Here is a 25,146-nt window from a genome sequence, read left to right as displayed (position 1 = left end):
AACTTTTTCAGGTTAAATGTTTCAGTTCCAGTTTATTCCGAATATACAAAAAAAAAACAAAAGTAATCCCACTTAGTCCTTACAAATAAAACAGAATGCGAAAAAACATGAAAAAACTTATAGATGTACATGAAAACAAAGTATGACTTCATTTGTACGTTTGAAAAGGAGTGGGAGGAACTAGCACTGATTTGACCCCGCCCCTTTTCCACATGAGTCAATCCTTTAGCCTCTGATCAGCGCAATATATGAACAAATTAAATAGTCAACCTCACTTATATTCACACACACACACTTATACTGACGTACAGAAAAGTAAATAAACACATACATACTTGAAGACAACACAAATTGAATACAGAATAAAGTAAATAAGACAAAATGAACAACAATAGCAGCAATCAAACAAAAACAAACAAAACCACAGTACCGCAGTACACAGTGTGTTGGAACTAAACTCTGTGTTCAGTTTGATTCTGTGCTGAGGCCCCATGAAAGCCAAACCATGTGGGCCCTTTATGCCGCGTTTCCACTACGTAGTATCGACTTGACTTGACTCAACTCGGTCTTTTTGCGTTTCCATTACGAAAAAGGACCTGGAATCTGGTACCAGGTACTAGTTTTTTGGTATCACCTCTGTTGAGGTTCCAGGACTGGGGACCAGATACTAAAAGGTGACACTGTGTAAACACTGCAGACCACTGATTGGTCAGAGTCGTCTCTGTGACCCGCCCTTTTACAAAAAACAGGTGCAGTAGTTTTATAGTAAATGTAGCGGTAGGTTAATCCACATGACGACAGTCTGTAAAACTACACCATTCAGTCAGGAGACTCAGTCTTTGGTGGCCAACATAAAACTTCAGCATGAGTTTGATGAGACAACACACAACGAACAAGTTTATCAGCAACTCTGAGCAGATGGCAAGGAAGTAACATGCAGCATCGCTATGACGACCAGGTACTGTACAGTCTGTAGTTTCCTGTAATGGAAACGGTCTGGAATAGGACCTGGTACCAGAGTGGAGTCGAGTTGAGCCAGTTCCACGTACTGGAAATGCGGCAGACGCACAAAGCAGCCAGCAGTAAACCACATAGAAACATATAAAAACCACATAGAAACATATGTAAACCACATAGAAACATATATAAACATATATAACCCAGTTCATCAGTAAACCACACCTTAGCAGATCTCTCATATCTTATTCATCTACAGTTCCATTATTAGCCAACTTTGCGTCATTTCAGTTCAGCTAGCTTTAGCTAGTAACATCAAACGTTTTTTAACATTATAAAAGGTTCCATCCCTCTATAATTGGATTATTTTTCTGCTTCGTCTTCTCTTCTAAACTGTGCAGCTCAGGCCTTGGAAGGCCTTTTCATGCTGATAAACTCTCCATCCTTTACCTGGATGTTTAGTTCTACACCTGTCTGACTGTCATTCAGCTCCACTCTGTCTCTGTCACTCCTGCACATGCTCAGTGAGCACCGGTCTGGGAGAGTTCACCTGAGAAATTACAGGGGGGGTTGTTGTTTTGGTTTTATTTTCTCTCATTTCTTTATTTTTAAGACAATTAATGAGAAATTATCATGTTATCAGTTATCAGCCTATGCCATGAACCGGCCCTGCACACATGGACACACATATGCATGCGCATGCAAGTAAACAGACACGTGTAAATGACACCTGTGATATTCAAACAGACACATGAACAAATGTACATGTAAATGACACCTGTGATATTCAAATCTGTCTAACTGACGTGACCCGGACAGAACAAATGCAAACATGTTGACAACTTACGCTAAGCGGTTGATGATACGAACTCCCTCCTGTCCGGTCCAACTCTTTTATTTATTTATTTTTTCCTGTCCTGTCCCACTAGCAGATAACTGTAGCTTTTACAAGTAGATGGAGGAACAGCAGGGACGGCCAATCACATGTACGATAGCAAAACCGCAGAGCCAATCAGAGAGTGATAATTAGGTTAGAGGCGGGACTTCTAGCAGAGACTGACTATTAACCCTTTTGTGTGCACGCACGTGCACCCCCCATTCCACACCACCACACCAACAGATGAATTCCACTGGAAACACTGACTGTATCCAATGGTTCAATAAATCAATCATTAAGTAATGTGACACGATTTTCTTATGAAGTACATAAACAGTATTGAGCTTTTATTCTTATAGACTGTATTGAACGAGAAATTCAGGTTCTCAGGAAAATCACCGCTTATCAATTAATCGTTAATCAATCAATAAGGTCAACCAACTAATGATTAATGGATTAATCGATAATTTGCATCCCTGGCGTTGACCCGTGGGAACCATGGGTTCTAGATGTGGTCGATTTTATGGTGAGAAGAGTTGACTTTTATGAAAAAATGTGAGTCTATATTTTATAAGTGGGCAGGGTCAAGGGCATCACGGATGGACCGCCCACTACTTTTTGATTCATACCTTTTGAACCAGACCAGTTTCAGACAAATATTCCACAGAATTGTAAAGGTCTAAATGCCATCTGAAACAGACTCAAAGGACAACATTTAGTTTAAATATTTTTAGATGAAAAACATCCAAAACTAGAAAATCATTCAGAGCGCAGACCTCCACCAAAGCAGACCAGTCTTCTAATGCTGTGGCACTGTCATCAAAACCTCCTGATTAAAAATAAGTCCAACTACTTCTGTGTTCAAACTGATGCTCCGTCTTCTAGATCTACACACTGATCCAGTGGTTGGATTTCAGCCAGTGGGATTTTAACATCACACATCTGATCTGCCTGTAGGCGTTGGTCCTGGTCCTGCATCATCCTCTCCATCACCTCCTCCTCCACCCTTCGAGTCTGATCCTGATGACTCTTGTTGGCCAGACTCCTTTTTCTGCACCAGTGGACCAAACTGCCAAAGACGCTGAGCACAAAAAGGATCGATGCAGCCACTGTCAGCCAAAGCCAAAGCCCAGGGATATGAGGAACCACTGAGGAGACACAAAACACAGAGTGAACCTTCTGCTAACCAGGTGAACGTATTAAACACACTTTAACCCTCTGGTGTCCAGGTGAGTATATAGTTTGGGTCTGTAAGGGTTAAAGGTGGACGTTTGGGTCTTTAAGGGTTAAAGGTGGACGTTTGGGTCTTTAAGGGTTAAAGGTGGACGTTTGGGTCTTTAAGGGTTAAAGGTGGACGTTTGGGTCTGTAAGGGTTAAAGGTGGACGTTTGGGTCTTTAAGGGTTAAAGGTGGACGTTTGGGTCTTTAAGGGTTAAAGGTGGACGTTTGGGTCTGTAAGGGTTAAAGGTGGACGTTTGGGTCTTTAAGGGTTAAAGGTGGACGTTTGGGTCTTTAAGGGTTAAAGGTGGACGTTTGGGTCTTTAAGGGTTAAAGGTGGACGTTTGGGTTTTTATGGGTCTTCAGTTGTTTTGTTTTTTTTCGTTATACTAAAACAAAGACATAAATTGCCAGTTGTCATTATTTACAGGTTCTTCTGTTCTTATTGTCCTGGTCCGGTCCACTGCAGATCAAATCAGGCTGAATGTGGAACCTGAAAGAACAGGAGTTTGAGAGCCCTGGTCTAGAACACGCTACACCAGTGACCTCAGACGATGCAGTACCAGCCTCCCCATCGACTTCATCACCCGTGAGGTCAGAACTATGGGACGAAAGTCGTTGGAGTTCCTGGGATTTTTCGTCTTGGGAACAGGGATAATACAGGCTGTCTTCCATGATGAGGGGACCTTCCCCTGGTGCAGCCTCAGGTTTTTTCGATTTAATCTTAAATGTGACAAACTCAGTCTTGAACTGTTTTGTATTTCTTTGTTTTTTTTCTTGAAAATCCCTGTTTCATGATATTTTCTTTTCTTTTTCTCTCTCTGCTTTTCTAAACGCTGTATCTGTACTTGAACAGAAATGCAGTTGAGGAAAGTAGAAAGTACTGCACGACTGCTTTGAAGGACTTTTTAGGTGAATGTTTAGAATTCAGCACTAATACAAATAAGAAGATGGAGAAGAAACTCACCCAGAATAGGAGGAGGCGGAGTCACAATGGAGCTGCAGTTAACTAGAAAAATAAAAAAAAACAAAAAAAAAGTCCCTTAATGTGGAGTCCATCCTTCCCAGTTCAAACCAGTATTCACTTAAATACAGAACGTGTAAAACAATATGTTTTCATTCACAAGGAAAAAAAGAAGTGAATCCAATCAAATTCATTCATAAACTCTGACTCCAAAAACTAATTTAATATTATACATGTACTACTACAGAAGGAAGTATTATGTTGTACTATAGTAGTAGTACTAATACACATGTTGTACTATAGTAGTAGTACTAATACACATGTTGTACTATAGTAGCAGTACTATTGCACATGTTCTACTATAGCAGAGGTACTAATACACATTCTACTATAACAGCGGTACTAATACACACATTCTACTATAGTAGCGGTACTAATACACACATTCTACTATAGTAGCAGTACTAATACACACATTCTACTATAGTAGCAGTACTAATACACACATTCTACTATAGCAGAAGTACTAATACACAAATTCTACTTCAGTCAGTAGTACTACTATTGGTTGTATACTACACCATATTTTGTAGTAAACATATATTTATTAACCCTTTGCACTGACGTCACAGTTATCATGTGACCAGGGCTGCAGTTCCATGGTGGACGGCAAAAGCAACACAACAAACAAACGAATGAGCGACAGATTCTGTCTACAGCACTGAAAATAAAGTTTTGGAGTTGTCCTGTAAGTGACTCACCTTACTGACGGCACAAAGAACGCTGTTTGGAGAAGTTAGCGATAGCAAGGCTAGCTACAGACCCATACCTTCTGCCTCCTGGTGTGTTTACAGATCTGACTAAATCCTCCAGTCTACTGGAGTTTAAAGCACACCATCTGTTCCATTCTGTTCTAAATGCAGTGTCCCCATACACAGGTGTGATCTAAAGCAGACTACAGTCTGGATGATCCCAGTTCGTAGTCTCAGGTTAGATTCCCCAGTGGCTGTACTGCACTCACAGCAGAGGAATGGATCTCAAAATGGTAAAGGTCAGATACAGCTAACGTTAGTTAGCTAGCTGTGTATGTTTTGAACATGTTTCCTCATCATGCCATCCAAACTCAAACAGACTGGAACCAAAAGCAGCTCTAATGAACCAACACTGTGTAATAATGTGTGTGTGTGTCCTCAGTATCCTACAGTATGAGCTCTTCTGTTGAAGTGTCTGCCTTTGTACTGTCTACACACAGTCATATGTACAGTTCCACCACTAGAACAGATGGAACAGCATCAGGACAAGAACAGTAGGACATAGAACAGAGTGGAGCTGGTCCAAAGGCAGACACTCCAACAACAGAACTAATACTGAAGGGACTGATGACACACACTGGAACACAGTGGATCATAGGAGTTAACCCAGTCTAGCTAGCATTTGGTAGAGCTAATGCTAATGCTGTGGACACAAACAGAGTCTGTTCTATCTGTAATATCAGGTCCATCAGATCCAGGCTCTGTCTGGAACCAGCTGAAACCATGGATGGAACTGTTGTGTGCCACCACTGGATGTGTAAAGCAGGGTTAAAAAAAAACGAATAAAAACCAGGACATTCCAATATTAGCCGGTTTGCCGTCCAGTGTGCAGTCCGGCACTTCTGCCGTCCGTCATGGTGCTCCATTACAGCGTGAACAGAGAGGGACATAACATGCAAAGGGTCAATACTATGGACAACTGAATGACCTCTGACCTTTAAGTACCATCTGAGTACATTTATTCCAAAATACACTCTGAACCAAGTAACCTGACCCTAAATACTACTACTACTACTACTGCTACTGTTACTACTACTACTACTACTACTACTACTACTACTACTGTGTTGTGTAGGATGAACTGTGATGGTCAAACAGGAAGTGATGCGTCTCTTGGACAGATGATGACTTTGAGGACTGACTTTAATGTGACACAGACTTTATGGAAGTTTGTGTTTTTATCAGATACTTACATGAACACACAACTGCAGTCCAGCCCTGAGGAAACACACACACACACACATACACACACACACACGCACACACACACGTATGTTAAAAGCAGGCCGTGGTCCAAACACACACACACATGTTTGAACTGACATGAGGAACACATTCAGCTGAGTAATGACAGACAGATGAACAGATCACAGATAACTGGATCAGACTGAGGTTTAACAGATCTGATCCAAGTCAAAGTCAGATTTAAACTCAAACCTGAGTCTGTTCGTGAAATGACAGGTGGAAGTGTTCTGTGGACACCTGTGTTTGGAGTCTGTTTACCACACTGAGCTCTGTTCTCTGCTCATTCAAACTCTAACTTTTACTTCCTGTCTAAACCAGCAGGTGGCACCAGAAGGCCTCCAGCTGGGACCGTCCACAGTCCTCATAGTTGGTGACATTCTCTTTGTGATGGGTAATAGTCAGGTGTTGTTTACCAGTTTCAGACAGCCCCGCTGGTATGTGGTGTAGTTGCTGCAGGTCTTCAGGATGAGGTACTGGTCCGATACGTTGAACACCTGATCGCTGAAGTTGTCAACACTGACAGCCAGATTTATTTTCTGTAAATAAACAAACAAACATGATTCAGTCGTAAACTTCCTGCTCTGTCACCAGCAGCGGTAGTGGGCGGGGCCTCAGAGGATGGAACAGTGTGTGTGTGGGGGGGTCCTCTGTGTTTCAGAGCTACTCAGATACCACTGAGATCTGATCTGGGTCTGTTGTCCTGTAGACGAACACAAACTAGAACAGTTCAATGGTTCATATTTGTCTAACTCCTCTGTTCTTAGTCTGTGCTTCATTTCTTTGTGTATTTGGACTCTCATAGTTCAGACAGTTTCAGTCTGAACCCTCCAGCTGCTGATAAACTATCTTTACATTCATTTGGACAAAAATCTGCTTTTTGCAGATGATGTTGTCCTGTTGACCTCATTGAACCTGGACCTTCAGCGTGTCCTGGGGCGGTTTGCAGCCCAGTGTGAAGACAGTGGGATGAGGATCAGAACCTCCACATCTAAGGCCATGGTTCTGGACCGGAAAAGGTGGTCTGCCCTCTCCGGGTCGGTGGAGAGTCTTTGCCCCAAGTGGAGGAGTTCCAGTATCTTGGGGTCTTGTTCATGAGTGAGGGAAGGATGGAGCATCAGATTGACAGGTGGATGGGTGCAGCGTCTGCAGTGATGCAGTCGCTGTATCAGTCTGTGGTTCAGAAGGAGCTGAGCCCAAAGGCCAAGCTCTGGATTTACCATCAGTCTACGTTCAGACCCTCACCTGTGGTCATGAGCTTTGGGTCAGGACCCAAAGGACCAGATCCCAGATACAAGCGGTCCAAATGAGTTTCCTCTGTAGGGTGGGTGGGCGCACCCTTAGGGATAGGGAGAGGAGCTCAATCACCAGGGGCGGAGCTCAGAGTAGAGCCGCTGCTCCTCCACATCCAGAGGAACCAGCTGAGGTGGATCAGACATCTGGTTCAGATCCTCCTGGACTCCTCCCTGGGGAGGTGTTCTGGTCATGTCCCACCAGGAGGAGGCCTGGAGGAGAACCTGGGACACACTGGAGAGACTATGACTGCGGACTGGACTGGGAACGACTCGGGGTCCACCTGGAGGAGCTGGGGGAGGAGTCTGAGGAGAGGGAGGAGTCTGGGCGTCCCTGCTTAGACTGTTGACTCTGTGACTTGGCCCCAGATAAGAAGAAGAAAATGGATGGATCATTCACTGATCATGCAGATGTTCATTAGTAAATTAAACCTGCTTACGTTGGAGTCCTCCCACAACCAGTTGCAGTCCGGTGCCGGCGGCGGCTCTGACAACCACAGCCTGAACATCCCATCAGAAGTCTGAGTGACGTTACAGTGGAGACTGAACACCGCCCAGACCGACGGCAACATCAGCATCAGCCCAACTGGAAACAAAGACAGAAGTGGGTCAGTGAAGGCAACATGATGGGTTCAGGTCAGGACATGAAGACAGAGGATGGCGTGGACTGGTCCATGTTCCACATCACATCAGTCATTTGTGCAGGTTCAAAAAAACAGACCTGACTGATAGTCAACCCTGAGGACACACACACACACACACACACGCACACACACACACACACACACACACACACACACACACACACACAGCTTCATTTCCTCTGACTACTGCAGCTGAGTGGAACTGCACTTCCCACAATGCACGCTGTGACACATGTCTGAACATGACCATGTGACCTACAGTCTATAAACACATGGACTGTTTATGGTGGAGTACAGTATGAGGAAACACATTCAGCTGAGTAATGACACATGAACAGATTACAGATACTGAGGATCAGACTGGTGATAAAAGTCAAACTCAGCTTTAAATGACAAATAATTAGATTTTTATGTTTTTTTTATCCAGCAAAATAAAATTAAAATCAAAATGAGCAAAAAAAAAAGAACATAAGAGTAAAGAAAAGCAACAAAAATAAAAAGAATAATGAAGGAAAACATAAAATAGCAAAATAAAATTCCAACTAAAATCAGCAAATCTCAAACAGAATAATTAAGAACAGGTAATTCATTGGTTTTGTTCTGAGTGTCTGTTCTTAGTTTGGTGTTAACACTGACTTTTACTGGGTTTATAATGTGGATGTTTGGCTTTATTGTCCATTTTCTGAATCTTCTGCTGTTTTCTGTTCCTCTGTGTTTTAGTATAAAAACACTTGAAGTTTTTCACATATTTATTATCAGAAACAACTGTAAAATGTCCATAATGGAACTTTTTCAGATTGAATAAAATAAACTTTCAGCTATTTTACGTCTGCTCAAACATGCGTTCAGTGTCCATATTACGGCTTGATAGTTTTTGTCATTTCTAGGTGTTTTTTAACGCTCCAACCCACCTTCTGTGTGAGGGAATAAATGAAATGAGTGGGATCTGATGAAACTTGAATGACATTAATCATAAAACAAACAGAATCATCTCTTTTTACATCCCAGACAGATTCTTTAAGGCAGTCTTTGATGTTCTTTTGCTGTTATCTGTATAAAATTGCTGAACTCCCACAGACCAAGGTTATAATAGTTTTGAATTTTTAATTATAGTTTAGTTTTAATTAGTTTTGACTTTTTTTTCTCTTATTCAGTTAGTTTTAATTAGTTTTTAGAGCAGGTTTGTTAGTTTTTATTAGTTATTGTTTTTTTCTGAATGCTTAGTTTTGGTTTAGTTTAGTTTAGTTTTAGTATTAGTTTTAGTTATTTCATATATTTTATCTTCCTCATCATCCTATTCAAAGAAATTAGTGAGGCGCGGATATGGGTTACCCTGGACACTGTATTTGGGCGTGGGGTTAGGGCGGCTCATGGACTGAGCAGAGACACAATGTACCGTACAATGTATAAATTCCCTATAGCAGGTTGAGGGGGGGTGCAATCCATACACGTCACTTACGTGAAACAATGCGAAGATGTGCAAAGCATGAGAGGAGATGCACAAAGCAGCCAGCAGTTAAAGCAGATAGAAACATATATAAACCAGCTAACCAGCAGTTAAAGCAGATAGAAACATATATAAACCAGCTAACCAGCAGTTAAAGCAGATAGAAACATATATAAACCAGCTAACCAGCAGTTAAAGCAGATACAGACATATATAAACCAGCTAACCAGCAGTTAAAGCAGATAGAAACATATATAAACCAGCTAACCAGCAGTTAAAGCAGATAGAAACATATATAACCAGCTAACCAGCAGTTAAAGCAGATACAAACATATATAAACCAGCTAACCAGCAGTTAAAGCAGATAGAAACATATATAACCAGCTAACCAGCAGTTAAAGCAGATAGAAACATATATAAACCAGCTAACCAGCAGTTAAAGCAGATAGAAACATATATAACCAGCTAACCAGCAGTTAAAGCAGATAGAAACATATATAAACCAACTAACCAGCAGTTAAAGCAGATAGAAACATATATAACCAGCTAACCAGCAGTTAAAGCAGATAGAAACATATATAAACCAGCTAACCAGCAGTTAAAGCAGATAGAAACAGATATAAACCAACTAACCAGCAGTTAAAGCAGATAGAAACATATATAACCAGCTAACCAGCAGTTAAAGCAGATAGAAACATATATAACCAGCTAACCAGCAGTTAAAGCAGATAGAAACATATATAAACCAGCTAACCAGCAGTTAAAGCAGATAGAAACATATATAACCAGCTAACCAGCAGTTAAAGCAGATAGAAACATATATAAACCAGCTAACCAGCAGTTAAAGCAGATAGAACATATATAACCAGCTAACCAGCAGTTAAAGCAAATAGAAACATATATAACCAGCTAACCAGCAGTTAAAGCAGATAGAAACATATATAACCAGCTAACCAGCAGTTAAAGCAGATAGAAACATATATAACCAGCTAACCAGCTGTTAAAGCAGATAGAAATATATATAACCAGCTAACCAGCAGTTAAAGCAGATAGAAACATATATAAACCAGCTAACCAGCAGTTAAAGCAGATAGAAACGTATATAAACCAGCTAACCAGCAGTTAAAGCAGATAGGAACGTATATAACCAGCTAACCAGCAGTTAAAGCAGATAGAAACGTATATAAACCAGCTAACCAGCAGTTAAAGCAGATAGAAACATATATAACCAGCTAACCAGCAGTTAAAGCAGATAGAAACATATATAACCAGCTAACCAGCAGTTAAAGCAGATAGAAACATATATAAACCAGCTAACCAGCAGTTAAAGCAGACAGAAACATATATAAACCAGCTAACCAGCAGTTAAAGCAGATAGGAACGTACATAACCAGCTAACCAGCAGTTAAAGCAGATAGAAACGTATATAAACCAGCTAACCAGCAGTTAAAGCAGATAGAAACATAAATAACCAGCTAACCAGCAGTTAAAGCAGATAGAAACATAAATAACCAGCTAACCAGCAGTTAAAGCAGATAGAAACATATATAACCAGCTAACCAGCAGTTAAAGCAGATAGAAACATATATAAACCAGCTAACCAGCAGTTAAAGCAGATAGAAACATATATAAACCAGCTAACCAGCAGTTAAAGCAGATAGGAACATATATAAACCAGCTAACCAGCAGTTAAAGCAGATAGAAACGTATATAAACCAGCTAACCAGCAGTTAAAGCAGACAGAAACATATATAAACCAGCTAACCAGCAGTTAAAGCAGATAGAAACATATATAAACCAGCTAACCAGCAGTTAAAGCAGATAGAAACATATATAAACCAGCTAACCAGCAGTTAAAGCAGATAGAAACATATATAAACCAGCTAACCAGGAATTAAAGCAGACAGAAACATATATAAACCACTTATAAACATATATAACCCAGTTCATCAGCAGTAAACCACACCTTAGCAGATCTCTCATCTCTTAATCATCTCCAGTTCCATTATTAGCCAACTTTGCTTCAGTTCAGTTCAGCTAGCTGTAGCTAGTAACATCAAACGTTTTTGAACATTCTAACAGGTTCCATACCTCTGTAATTGGATTAGTTTTCATCCTCCTCTTTTCTCCTCTTCTAAACTGTGCAGTTCAGGGCTTGGAAGGCCTTTTCATGGTGATAAACTCTCCAGTTTTAACCTGGATGCTAGTTCAACACTGACTCTGTCCTTTAGCTCTGCTCTGTCTCTGTCACTCACGCGCACACACACGGTACACCAAAAAAAAAAAAAAAAAAAAAAAAAAAAACCTGACCCATGTATCACTAAAGTAAACCCCAGACAGGACTGTGCTGCTGTGTCCCAGCTTTAGTCTGTATGTTCCAGGTAGAGTGGGGACCAGAAGACCACTGGGAACCACCAGTGACCACACATGACAGACTGTGAAGTGTCCTATGGTGTCACCAGCTCAAACTGCTGGAGCCAAAGAAATGAATTTCATATCAATCCGACACTGACAAAGACGAAAACGAAGGGAATTGTATCCATAATTTTTATACGTTTTAGTTAGTTTTGTAAGTTCACAAAACAGTTTCAGTTAGTTATCGTTTTTTTCTTTTAATTAGAGTTTTTATTTATTTCAGTTAACGAAAATGTTTTTTCAATTTTAGTTTTCGTCATTTCGTTCGTTTCCGTTAATGATAATAACCTTGCCACAGACACACCCTTCACAAGGTTCCCAGTGTTTCTGCTGCTGTATGTGTGACAGTTTACAACAGCAGTTTAACAGCAGCAGCCTCTGGGCACGGATGACTAACAGAGAAACCTCTGCTCAGATGACAAAGGAATATGATAGGAGAGGCAACAGGTAAACAACTGAACCCACTTCAACAGGACAGACTGTCAGAACAGAACACCAGATGACTGAAGTTCCTCTAGTTCGACCTTTCAGAAACCTCTGCCTTAATCCAACATTTTAGTGTTTTTTATGGATATTAAACTCATGTTTTTGCGCTAACAGTAGGCGCAACACTGAAGAAAGGCTCATCACAAAAAAAAACAAACAAACATGAAAAACAGCTCCTCAGTTTCTCTTATTTTCTCTGAAAATCCAACAAAAACGTCACATAAACTCTATCAGGAAGTTCCGTTAATGCAGGGGTTTCCACAGGGGGTCTGCGTAGCCCCAGGGGTACCTGGAACAACCCCAGTGGGTATGGGACATTTTCTGGGAAAAATCCATGAAATAAACCATCTTTGGAAAAATCTACGCCCTGAACTTCAATCAACATCTTCTTTATCATTATTTAAAAACCATCTGAAAAGGACGGTCACTTATGAAAAAATGTCAGGATGATGCATTTGATTTGGATGTGGATTTAAAATTTATTTATTTTTTATTTTTTTTAAAGTTTTTCAGTTATATCGTATTTTTATTCTGTATTTCTTTATGTGCATTGTTTATTTCCAGGGAGGTCTGGCTTCTGTCCTCTCCTGCACAATGGTGTTACGCACAAAATTTATTTATTTATTTCTTGTTTTTTCTTCTGTTGTTTGTGATGTGCAAATAAATAAATATTAATGCACAAAAGCAATTTACATCATGTGAATCTTCAGGAGGTAGCGAAAAGATAAATGAAGTGAAAGTTTGACTTGACCTTCTGTGTGGGCTGTTCACACACACACACACTGGGCTGTTCACACACACACACACTGGGCTGTTCACACACACACTGGGCTGTTCACACACACACACACTGGGCTGTTCACACACACACACACTGGGCTGTTCACACACACACTGGGCTGTTCACACACACACTGGGCTGTTCACACACACACACACTGGGCTGTTCACACACACACACTGGGCTGTTCACACACACACTGGGCTGTTCACACACACACACACTGGGCTGTTCACACACACACTGGGCTGTTCACACACACACACACTGGGCTGTTCACACACACACACTGGGCTGTTCACACACACACACACTGGGCTGTTCACACACACACTGGGCTGTTCACACACACACACTGGGCTGTTCACACACACACACACACACACACACACTGGGCTGTTCACACACACACACTGGGCTGTTCACACACACACTGGGCTGTTCACACACACACACTGGGCTGTTCACACACACACTGGGCTGTTCACACACACACACTGGGCTGTTCACACACACACTGGGCTGTTCACACACACACACTGGGCTGTTCACACACACACTGGGCTGTTCACACACACACACACTGGGCTGTTCACACACACACACTGGGCTGTTCACACACACACACTGGGCTGTTCACACACACACACACACTGGGCTGTTCACACACACACACACTGGGCTGTTCACACACACACTGGGCTGTTCACACACACACTGGGCTGTTCACACACACACTGGGCTGTTCACACACACACACTGGGCTGTTCACACACACACACTGGGCTGTTCACACACACACACTGGGCTGTTCACACGTACTCGCATCTGTCTATTTATAGACCGGTCGGGCCCACGCACGCACGCGGTTAAACCAAAGCTGTAGGAAGTCCCTTCGGTTGGAAATGTGACATGTGTGTTTATGAAGTGTATAAACGGTGTTTAGCTTTTATTCTTATAGACCGAATGGAAGGAGCGACAAGAAATGAGTGAAAAGTTTGACATGACCTTCTACGGGGGGGGGGGGGGGGTCACAGACTGCACCGCTCTGTACCCAGAGGATTACAAGGCGGACGCGAAGGGACACACGCACGCGCGCGGTTACAAACCAACACGCACGCATCCCCCGGCGCGCGTGCGGCCGAGTAATCCCCCCCCCATTACACACCGCCACATCAACCTGGACCTGGACCTGAAGCCAAACCTGGACCCGGACCCAGACCCGGACTCATGAATGTCCCCCAGACCTGGACCCGGACCCGGACCCAGACCTGGTCTTCCTGTCCTTTTCTCCTTGTGTTCCTTGTGTTTGGGTTCAGACTGGACCTGTTGTGTTCAGTACAAAGTTCATTCAAATGAATGAATGAATGAATGAATGAATGCAGAACTCACAGTAAATGACCTTTGACACAAACATTTTCTAAACTCATGAAAATCACAGAAGTGTCTGAATGTCCCCCTACAGTCATTAGTCCTTCCAGTTCTGACCTGTTAGTGACATCAGGTCCAGTTTTTAATGGTTCTTCATGTATTTTTTTTTTTTTTGTCACAGATGTAGTTTTTATGGACTGCGATATATATATATATATATATATATATATATATATATATATATATATATATATATATATATATATATATATATATATACATATATATATATATATATATCCTCTCTGTTAATGACTTCGTTCATTCCTAAAAGCAGGTTTTTCTTTTCCATGTGACCTCTCTCTCCTTCTGTAGTTTCTGCACAGACTGTCAGATTCATCTGTGACACAAACTGTTTTGAACTCTTTAAACTCTCTCAGTAAACTGCAGTCTGCTCCAGATCCGTTCACATCTGAACCACTTCAAACACACAACATCCAACTCACCGCTGCAGCACATGCGCACAGTCCTGTCTGTGAAGTCCATCCTGTGGTGTCTGTGGTGTCTGTGGTGTCTGAGCTCCTCAGATCCAGATCAGCTGTGACCGGCTCTGCTCACAGGTCCTGCTTTTATACAGCAGTATGTCGGAGGGGTGGGTCGTGTGCGTAGAGTAGAAAAGGGAGGGGAGGGACGGTCTAAACAACTTCTGTTTTTTTCTTCTATCTGAACAACTTGCCGTTGGAAGCCATGGGAACGTTGACTCACCAAATGAAGCTTCATTACGTCACAGGCTTGAGGGATGGGCGGGGCTAACAAACTCCCAGTTGACTTGTAATTTCCCAACCTTCTTGAGCCACGGCACAAATTTAACTTTAGAAAAATCACCAGGCACACCACCAAACAAACAAAACAAACAAAACAACAAACAAAAATGTCACAAAAAGTGTATTTACTGAAATATTATTCAAATGTAGTCTCAGTGTACTGGGTGTGAAACCTGGACCTGTTCAGCTGAACACAAAGCTCATATTCTTACAGGAATTGAACACACACAAATATTCCTCAACAGCTCTGAGTCTCTCTCTTTTTTCGGGGGGGGGGGTGAACCCCCAGATTGAAGACTGCGGTCAGTCCAGCTGACTCTCCTTTTTACGAAGTCAGTCCAGCCGCTCCAACATTTCCAGTGCTCCCGTATTACAGACTTTACGGTAAAAACACGGAGGTGGTTGAGAAAGTCAGCGCAAGGATGCTACAGCGTGGATCATCTTCCGGTTTTCAAAATAAAATGTGGGTTATTGATGGGCAATAAACAGACATGTCAGTGTGAGTCTTCACTGGTTTTTAACCATTCTATCGTCCGCGGTGACTTGCCGTACGTGTTTGCTGGTAGCGGTGATTCAGGATACACCCCAGACCCTTTGAACAGATTAAAACATTTTGTTTCAATCTCTTCAATGAATATTTATCTTGTATTGAGCTGCAATGCTAACATTTACAATGTTAATTTCATTAAAAATAGGGAAATTATTCAAATGTAATAAAAAGAGGTGTAACTAAACCAGCCCATGGAGTACTACGATCCTGCAGTGATTTGGGGTAAATAGGTCACATGACCTGCAAGCTATTGAGCTAAAATGCTAATATTTTCATTTAAAAAATTAATAAAAAGAGCAACAGTGTTAAAACATCACAAAAATGACCGTAACTCGTTCAGCCAGTACCGTACTACGATCCTGCAGTGATTTTGGGTCAATAGGTCACATGACCTACAAGCTATTGAGCTAAAATGCTAATATTTACATTTTAAAAAATCATTAAAAAAAGTAACAGTGTTAAAACATCAGAAACATGACCGTAACTCATTCAGCCAGTACAGTACTACAATTCTGAGGTGATTTTGGGTCAATAGGTCACATGACCTGCCAACTATTGAGCTAAAATGCTAATATTTACATTAAAAAAATAATTAAACATAGCAACAGTGTTAAAACATCACAAAAATGACCGTAACTCATTCAGCCAGAACCGTACTAAGATCCTGCAGTGATTTTGGATCAATAGGGCACATGACCTACAAGCTATTGAGCAAAAATGCTAATATTTACATTAAAAAAATAATTAAAAATAGCAACAGTTTTAAAACATCACAAAAATGACCGTAACTCGTTCAGGCAGTACCGTACTACAATCCTGCAGTGATTTTGGGTCAATAGGTCACATGACCTGGAAGCTATTGAGTTAAATGTTAATATTTACATTAAAAAATTCCTTAAAAATAGCAACAGCGTTAAAACATCACAAAAATGACCGTAACTCGTTTAGCCAGTACAGTACTACAATCCTGCAGTGATTTTGGGTCAATAGGGCACATGACCTACAAGCTATTGAGCAAAAATGCTAATATTTACATTAAAAAAATAATTAAAAATAGCAACAGTGTTAAAACATCACAAAAATAACCGTAACTCGTTCATCCAGTACCGTACTACAATTCTGCAGTGATTTTGGGTCAATAGGTCACATGACCTGCAATCTATTGAGCTAAAATGCTAATATTTTCATTTAAAAAATTAATAAAAAGAGCAACAGTGTTAAAACATCACAAAAATGACCGTAACTCGTTCAGCCAGTACCGTACTACGATCCTGCAGTGATTTTGGGTCAATAGGTCACATGACCTACAAGCTATTGAGCTAAAATGCTAATATTTACATTTTAAAAAATCATTAAAAAAAGCAACAGTGTTAAAACATCAGAAACATGACCGTAACTCATTTAGCCAGTACAGTACTACAATTCTGAGGTGATTTTGGGTCAATAGGTCACATGACCTGCCAACTATTGAGCTAAAATGCTAATATTTACATTAAAAAAATAATTAAACATAGCAACAGTGTTAAAACATCACAAAAATGACCATAACTCATTCAGCCAGAACCGTACTAAGATCCTGCAGTGATTTTGGATCAATAGGGCACATGACCTACAAGCTATTGAGCAAAAATGCTAATATTTACATTAAAAAAATAATTAAAAATAGCAACAGTGTTAAAACATCACAAAAATGACCGTAACTCATTTAGCCAGTACAGTACTACAATTCTGCAGTGATGTTGGGTCAATAGGTCACATGACCTGGAAGCTATTGCGCTAAAAGGCTAATATTTAAACTAAAAAATTCCTTAAAAATACCAGCAGTGTTAAAACATCAAAACAATGACCGTAACTCGTTCAGTCAGTACAGTACTACAATTCTGCAGTGATTTTGGGTCAATAGGTCACATGACCTGCAAGCTATTGCGCTAAAATGCTAATATTTATATTTCAAAAATCATTAAAAATACCAACAGTGTTAAAACATCAAAACAATGACCGTAACTCGTTCAGCCAGTACAGTAATACAATTCTGCAGTGATTTTGGGTCAATAGGTCACATGACCTGCAAGCTATTGAGCTAAAATGCTAATATTTACACTAAAAAAATAATTAAAAATAGCAACAGTTTTAAAACATCACAAAAATGACCGTAACTCGTTCAGCCAGTACCGTACTACAATCCTGCAGTGATTTTGGGTCAATAGGTCACATGACCTGGAAGCTATTGAGTTAAATGTTAATATTTACATTAAAAAATTCCTTAAAAATAGCAACAGCGTTAAAACATCACAAAAATGACCGTAACTCGTTTAGCCAGTACCGTACTACAATTCTGCAGTGATGTTGGGTCAATAGGTCACTTGACCTGGAAGCTATTGCGCTAAAAGGCTAATATTTAAACTAAAAAATTCCTTTAAAATAGCAACAGTGTTAAAACATCACAAAAATGACCATAACTCATTCAGCCAGTACCGTACTACAATCCTGCAGTGATTTTTGGGTCAATAGGTCACATGACCTGCAAGCTATTGAGCTAAAATGCTAATATTTACATTAAAAAAATAATTAAAAATAGCAACAATGTTGAAACATCACAAAAATGACCGTAACTCATTCAGCCAGTACCGTACTACAATCCTGCAGTGATTTTGGGTCAATAGGGCACATGACCTACAAGCTATTGAGCAAAAATGCTAATATTTACATTAAAAAAAATAATTAAAAATAGCAACAGTGTTAAAACATCACAAAAATGACCGTAACTCATTTAGCCAGTACAGTACTACAATTCTGCAGTGATGTTGGGTCAATAGGTCACATGACCTGGAAGCTATTGCGCTAAAAGGCTAATATTTAAACTAAAAAATTCCTTAAAAATACCAGCAGTGTTAAAACATCAAAACAATGACCGTAACTCGTTCAGTCAGTACAGTACTACAATTCTGCAGTGATTTTGGGTCAATAGGTCACATGACCTGCAAGCTATTGAGCTAAAATGCTAATATTTACATTAAAAAAATAATTAAAAATAGCAACAGTGTTAAAACATCACAAAAATGACCGTAACTCATTTAGCCAGTACAGTACTACAATTCTGCAGTGATTTTGGGTCAATAGGTCACATGACCTGCCAACTATTGAGCTAAAATGCTAATATTTACATTAAAAAAATAATTAAAAATAGCAACAGTGTTAAAACCTCACAAAAATAACCGTAACTCGTTCATCCAGTACCGTACTACAATTCTGCAGTGATTTTGGGTCAATAGATCACATGACCTGCAAGCTATTGAGCTAAAATGCTAATTTTTACACTAAAAAATTCCTTAAAAATAGCAACTGTGTTAAAACATCATAAAAATGGCCGTAACTCATTTAGCCAGTGTACTGCTACAATCCTGCAGTGATTTTGGGTCAATAGGTCACATGACTTGGAAGGTATTGAGCTAAAATGCTAATATTTATATTTCAAAAATCATTAAAAATACCAACAGTGTTAAAACATCAAAACAATGACCGTAACTCGTTCAGCCAGTACAGTACTACAATTCTGCAGTGATTTTGGGTCAATAGGTCACATGACCTGCAAGCTATTGAGCTAAAATGCTAATATTTACACTAAAAAAATAATTAAAAATAGCAACAGTGTTAAAACATCACAAAAATGACCGTAACTCATTCAGCCAGTACCGTACTACAATCCTGCAGTGATTTTGGGTCAATAGGTCACATAACCTGCAAGCTATTGAGCTAAAATGCTAATATTTACATTAAAAAAAATAATTAAAAATAGCAACAGTGTTAAAACATCCCAAAAATGACCGTAACTCATTTAGCCAGTACAGTACTACAATTCTGCAGTGATTTTGGGTCAATAGGTCACATGACCTGCAAGCTATTGAGCTAAAATGCTAATATTTACATTAAAAAAATAATTAAAAATAGCAACAGTGTTAAAACATCACAAAAATGACCGTAACTCATTTAGCCAGTACAGTACTACAATTCTGCAGTGATTTTGGGTCAATAGGTCACATGACCTGCAAGCTATTGAGCTAAAATGCTAATATTTACATTAAAAAAATAATTAAAAATAGCAACAGTGTTAAAACATCACAAAAATGACCGTAACTCATTTAGCCAGTACAGTACTACAATTCTGCAGTGATTTTGGGTCAATAGGTCACATGACCTAGAAGCTATTGAGCTAAAATGCTAATATTTACATTAAAAAAATCATTTAAAATGGCAACAGTGTTAAAACGTCACAAAAATGACCGTAACTCATTCAGCCAGTATCCTACTAAAATTCTGCAGTGATTTTGGGTCAATAGGTCACATGGCCTGAAAGCTATTGAGCTAAAATGCTAATATTTACACTAAAAAATTCCTTAAAAATACCAACAGTGTTAAAACGTCACAAAAATGACCGTAACTCATTCAGCCAGTGCCGTACTAAGATCCTGCAGTGATTTGGGTCAATAGCTCACATGACCTGCAAGCTATTGAGCTAAAATGCTAATATTTACACTAACAAATTCCTTAAAAATACCAACAGTGTTAAAATGTCACAAAAATGACCGTAACTCATTTAGCCAGTACCGTACTACAATTCTGCAGTGATTTGGGGTCAATCGGTCACATGACCTGGAAGCTATTGAGCTAAAATGCTAATATTTACACTAAAAAATTCTTTAAAAATACCAACAGTGTTAAAATGTCACAAAAATGACCGTAACTCATTTAGCCAGTACAGTACTACAATCCTGCAGTGATTTTGGGTCAATCGGTCACATGAGCTGGAAGCTATTGAGCTAAAATGCTAATATTTACACTAAAAAATTCTTTAAAAATACCAACAGTGTTAAAATGTCACAAAAATGACCGTAACTCATTTAGCCAGTACCGTACTACAATCCTGCAGTGATTTTGGGTCAATCGGTCACATGAGCTGGAAGCTATTGAGCTAAAATGCTAATATTTACATTAAAAAAATCATTTAAAATGGTAACAGTGTTAAAACGTCACAAAAATGACCGTAACTCATTCAGCCAGTATCCTACTACAATTCTGCAGTGATTTTGGGTCAATAGGTCACATGACCTGCAAGCTATTGAGCTAAAATGCTAATATTCACATTAAAAAATTCCGTAAAAATAGCAAGAGTGTTAAAATGTCACAAAAATGACCGTAACTCATTCAGCCAGTACCGTATTACAATTCTGCAGTGATTTTGGGTCAATAGGTCACATGACCTGCAAGCTATTGAGCTAAAATGCTAATATTTACATTAAAAAAATCATTTAAAATGGCAACAGTGTTAAAACGTCACAAAAATGACACTGTTGCTATTTTTAAGGAATTTTTTAGTGTAAATATTAGCATTTTAGCTCAATAGCTTGCAGGTCATGTGACCTATTGACCCAAAATCACTGCAGGATTGTAGTACAGTCCTGGCTGAATGAGTTACAGTCATTTTTGTGACATTTTAACACTGTTGCTATTTTTAATGATTTTTTTAGTGAAAATATTAGCATTTTAGCTCAATAGCTTGCAGGTCATGTGACCAATTGACCCAAAATCACTGCAGGATATTAGTACGGTACTGGCTGAATGAGTTACGGTCATTTTATGATGTTTTAACACTGTTGCTATTTTTAAGGAATTTTTTAGTGTAAATATTAGCGTTTTAGCTCAATAGCTTCCAGGTCATGTGAGGTATTGACCCAAAATCACTGCAGGATTTTAGTACGGTACTGGCTGAATGAGTTACGGTCATTTTAGTGATGTTTTAACACTGTTGCTATTTTTAATTATTTTTTAAATATAAATATTAGCATTTTAGCTCAATAGCTTGCAGGTCATGTGAGGTATTGACCCAAAATCACTGCAGAATTGTAGTACAGTACTGGCTGAACGAGTTACGGTCATTTTTGTGACATTTTAACACTGCTGGTATTTTTAAGGAATTTTTTAGTGTAAATATTAGCATTTTAGCTCAATAGCTTGCAGGTCATGTGACCTATTGACCCCAAATCACTGCAGAATATTAGTACGGTACTGGCTGAACGAGTTACAGTCATTTTTATGATGTTTTAACACTGTTGCTATTTTTAAGGAATTTTTTAGTGTAAATATTAGCATTTTAGCTCAATAGCTTGCAGGTCATGTGACCTATTGACCCAAAATCACTGCAGGATTGTAGTACGGTACTGGCTGAATGAGTTACAGTCATTTTAGTGATGTTTTAACACTGTTGCTATTTTTTAATGATTTTTTTAGTGAAAATATTAGCATTTTAGCTCAATAGCTTGCAGGTCATGTGACCTATTGACCCAAAATCACTGCAGAATTGTAATACGGTACTGGCTGAATGAGTTACGGTCATTTTTGTGACGTTTTAACACCGTTGGTATTTTTAAGGAATTTTTTATTGTAAATATTAGCATTTTAGCTCAATAGCTTGCAGGTCATGTGACCTATTGACCCAAAATCACTGCAGAATATTAGTACGGTACTGGCTGAACGAGTTACAGTCATTTTTGTGATGTTTTAACACTGTTGCTATTTTTTATGATTTTTTTAGTGAAAATATTAGCATTTTAGCTCAATAGCTTCCAGGTCATGGTACTTATTGACCCAAAATCACTGCAGGATTGTAGTACGGTACTGGCTGAATGAGTTACGGTCATTTTTGTGACGTTTTAACACTGTTACCATTTTAAATGATTTTTTTAATGTAAATATTAGCATTTTAGCTCAATAGCTTTCAGGTCATGTGACCTATTGACCCAAAATCACTGCAGAATTGTAGTACGGTACTGGCTGAATGAGTTACGGTCATTTTTGTGACGTTTTAACACTGTTACCATTTTAAATGATTTTTTTAATGTAAATATTAGCATTTTAGCTCAATAGCTTCCAGGTCATGTGACCTATTGACCCAAAAGCACTGCAGGATCGTAGTACGGTACTGGCTAAATGAGTTACGGTCATTTTTGTGACGTTTTAACACTGTTGCTATTTTTAAGGAATTTTTTTGTGTAAATATTAGCATTTTAGCTCAATAGCTTTCAGGTCATGTGACCTATTGACCCAAAATCACTGCAGAATTGTAATAGGATACTGGATGAATGAGTTACGGTCATTTTTGTGACGTTTTAACACTGTTGCAATTTTAAATGATTTTTTTAATGTAAATATTAGCATTTTAGCTCAATAGCTTGCAGGTCATGTGACCTATTGACCCCAAATCACTGCAGGATCGTAGTACTCCATGGGCTGGTTGAGTTACACCTCTTTTTATTACATTTGAATAATTTCCCTATTTTTAATGAAATTAACATTGTAAATGTTAGCATTGCAGCTCAATACAAGATAAATATTCATTGAAGAGATTGAAACAAAATGTTTTAATCTGTTCAAAGGGTCTGGGGTGTATCCTGAATCACCGCTGCCGGCAAACACGTGCGGCAAGTCACCGCGGACGATAGAATGGTTAAAAACCAGTGAAGAATCACACTGACATGTCTGTTTATTGCCCATCAATAACCCACATTTTATTTTGAAAACCGGAAGATGATCCACGCTGTAGCATCCTTGCGCTGACTTTCTCAACCACCTCCGTGTTTTTACCGTAAAGTCTGTAATACGGGAGCACTGGAAATGTTGGAGCGGCTGGACTGACTTCGTAAAAAGGAGAGTCAGCTGGACTGACCGCAGTCTATTGGGGGGGGGGGGGGGGGGCTTTATCAGCAGAACGCACCACATCGGGGCTTTTTCACTTTCACTTTTATTTTTATTTTTGCACAGGTAAACAGGAGACTGTTGTGGGTGAGTGCATCATTAGTGCGTACAGTCGTATGGATCTATATCCCACTGTTCTTCCAGAACCAGTCAGGTCAAACTGGATCATCTTCCACAGCACACCTGATGGGTTCTTACAGCACACTAATGAGCCGCGGACGGAAACACTGGACTGAACAGACCATGAAAAGAGTCCGTGTGTTCTACTGAACTGATTCAGAACAAGAGAGAGTGAGATTTAAAGGAAGATTATAGAAGAACAACAGATCAACCTGCACTGGAACACACAGTCACACAATATACACAGATGTATATATAAACACAAATACACACACACACACACACACACACACACACATATACATATATATATATATATATATATATATATATATATATATATATATATATATATATATATATATATATATATATATATATATATATGCATGCACACAAACATACATACATATACATATATACACACATACATATATACAAATATACATACACACACATAGAAATATACATACATACATACATACATACATACATACATACATACATACATACAAATATACACATTATGGATGTAAGCAATTAATCAACTAACAATTAATTGTCGATAAAAAATTTGCTCTATTAAATTATTACTTGTTGGTTAATTGCCCTTGTCCACCTGTCCACACCTGTCCACACCTGTCCACACCTTTCCACTTGTCCACACCTGTCCACACCTGTCCACCTGTCCACACCTGTCCACACCTGTCCACTTGTCCACACCTGTCCACTTGTCCCCACCTGTCCCCACCTGTCCACCTGTCCACACCTGTCCACACCTGTCCACACCTGTCCACTTGTCCACACCTGTCCACCTGTCCACACCTGTCCACTTGTCCACACCTGTCCACACCTGTCCACCTGTCCACACCTGTCCACTTGTCCACACCTGTCCACCTGTCCACACCTGTCCACACCTGTCCACTTGTCCACACCTGTCCACACCTGTCCACTTGTCCACACCTGTCCACACTTGTCCACACCTGTCCACTTGTCCACACCTGTCCACACCTGTCCACTTGTCCACACTTGTCCACACCTGTCCACTTGTCCACACCTGTCCACACTTGTCCACACCTGTCCACCTGTCCACACCTGTCCACTTGTCCACACCTGTCCACTTGTCCACACTTGTCCACACCTGTCCACACTTGTCCACACCTGTCCACACTTGTCCACCTGTCCACACCTGTCCACCTGTCCACACCTGTCCACTTGTCCACACCTGTCCACACCTGTCCACTTGTCCACACTTGTCCACACCTGTCCACTTGTCCACACTTGTCCACACCTGTCCACCTGTCCACACCTGTCCACCTGTCCACACCTGTCCACACTTGTCCACACCTGTCCACTTGTCCACACCTGTCCACCTGTCCACACCTGTCCACACTTGTC

General features: G+C 39.7%; 1 protein-coding gene across 1 annotated transcript; it reads right to left on the bottom strand.

Annotated features, from left to right (window-relative positions):
- Nucleotides 1-1,563: 1,563 nt before the first annotated feature.
- LOC115417676 (uncharacterized) lies at nucleotides 1,564-15,119 on the bottom strand. Its single transcript, XM_030131703.1, has 6 exons — nucleotides 15,012-15,119; nucleotides 7,802-7,947; nucleotides 6,486-6,608; nucleotides 6,021-6,045; nucleotides 4,019-4,060; nucleotides 1,564-2,982 (listed from the first exon to the last, which is right to left on the bottom strand). The coding sequence occupies exons 1-6, from the start codon at nucleotides 15,049-15,051 to the stop codon at nucleotides 2,696-2,698; spliced, it is 663 nt and encodes a 220-aa protein (XP_029987563.1). The 5' UTR covers nucleotides 15,052-15,119; the 3' UTR covers nucleotides 1,564-2,695.
- Between the last annotated feature and the right edge of the window lie 10,027 nt (nucleotides 15,120-25,146).

Source organism: Sphaeramia orbicularis, chromosome 4 (genome assembly GCF_902148855.1).
Source record: "Sphaeramia orbicularis chromosome 4, fSphaOr1.1, whole genome shotgun sequence".
In the NCBI taxonomy this organism is placed as follows: Eukaryota; Metazoa; Chordata; class Actinopteri; order Kurtiformes; family Apogonidae; genus Sphaeramia; species Sphaeramia orbicularis.
Note: the sequence above shows the minus strand (reverse complement) of the source record. Positions and strands in the feature narration are given on the sequence as shown.

Bases quoted from the DNA above. Each gene is read 5' to 3' on its own strand.
- LOC115417676 (XM_030131703.1), bottom strand. From the start codon at position 15,051: ATGGACTTCACAGACAGGACTGTGCGCATGTGCTGCAGCG. The intron at 4,061-6,020 runs GTAAGTATCTGA...TTATTTTTCTAG, and splicing joins GACTGCAGTTGTGTGTTCAT to TTAACTGCAGCTCCATTGTG. The intron at 2,983-4,018 runs GTGAGTTTCTTC...GTGTCTCCTCAG, and splicing joins TCCGCCTCCTCCTATTCTGG to TGGTTCCTCATATCCCTGGG.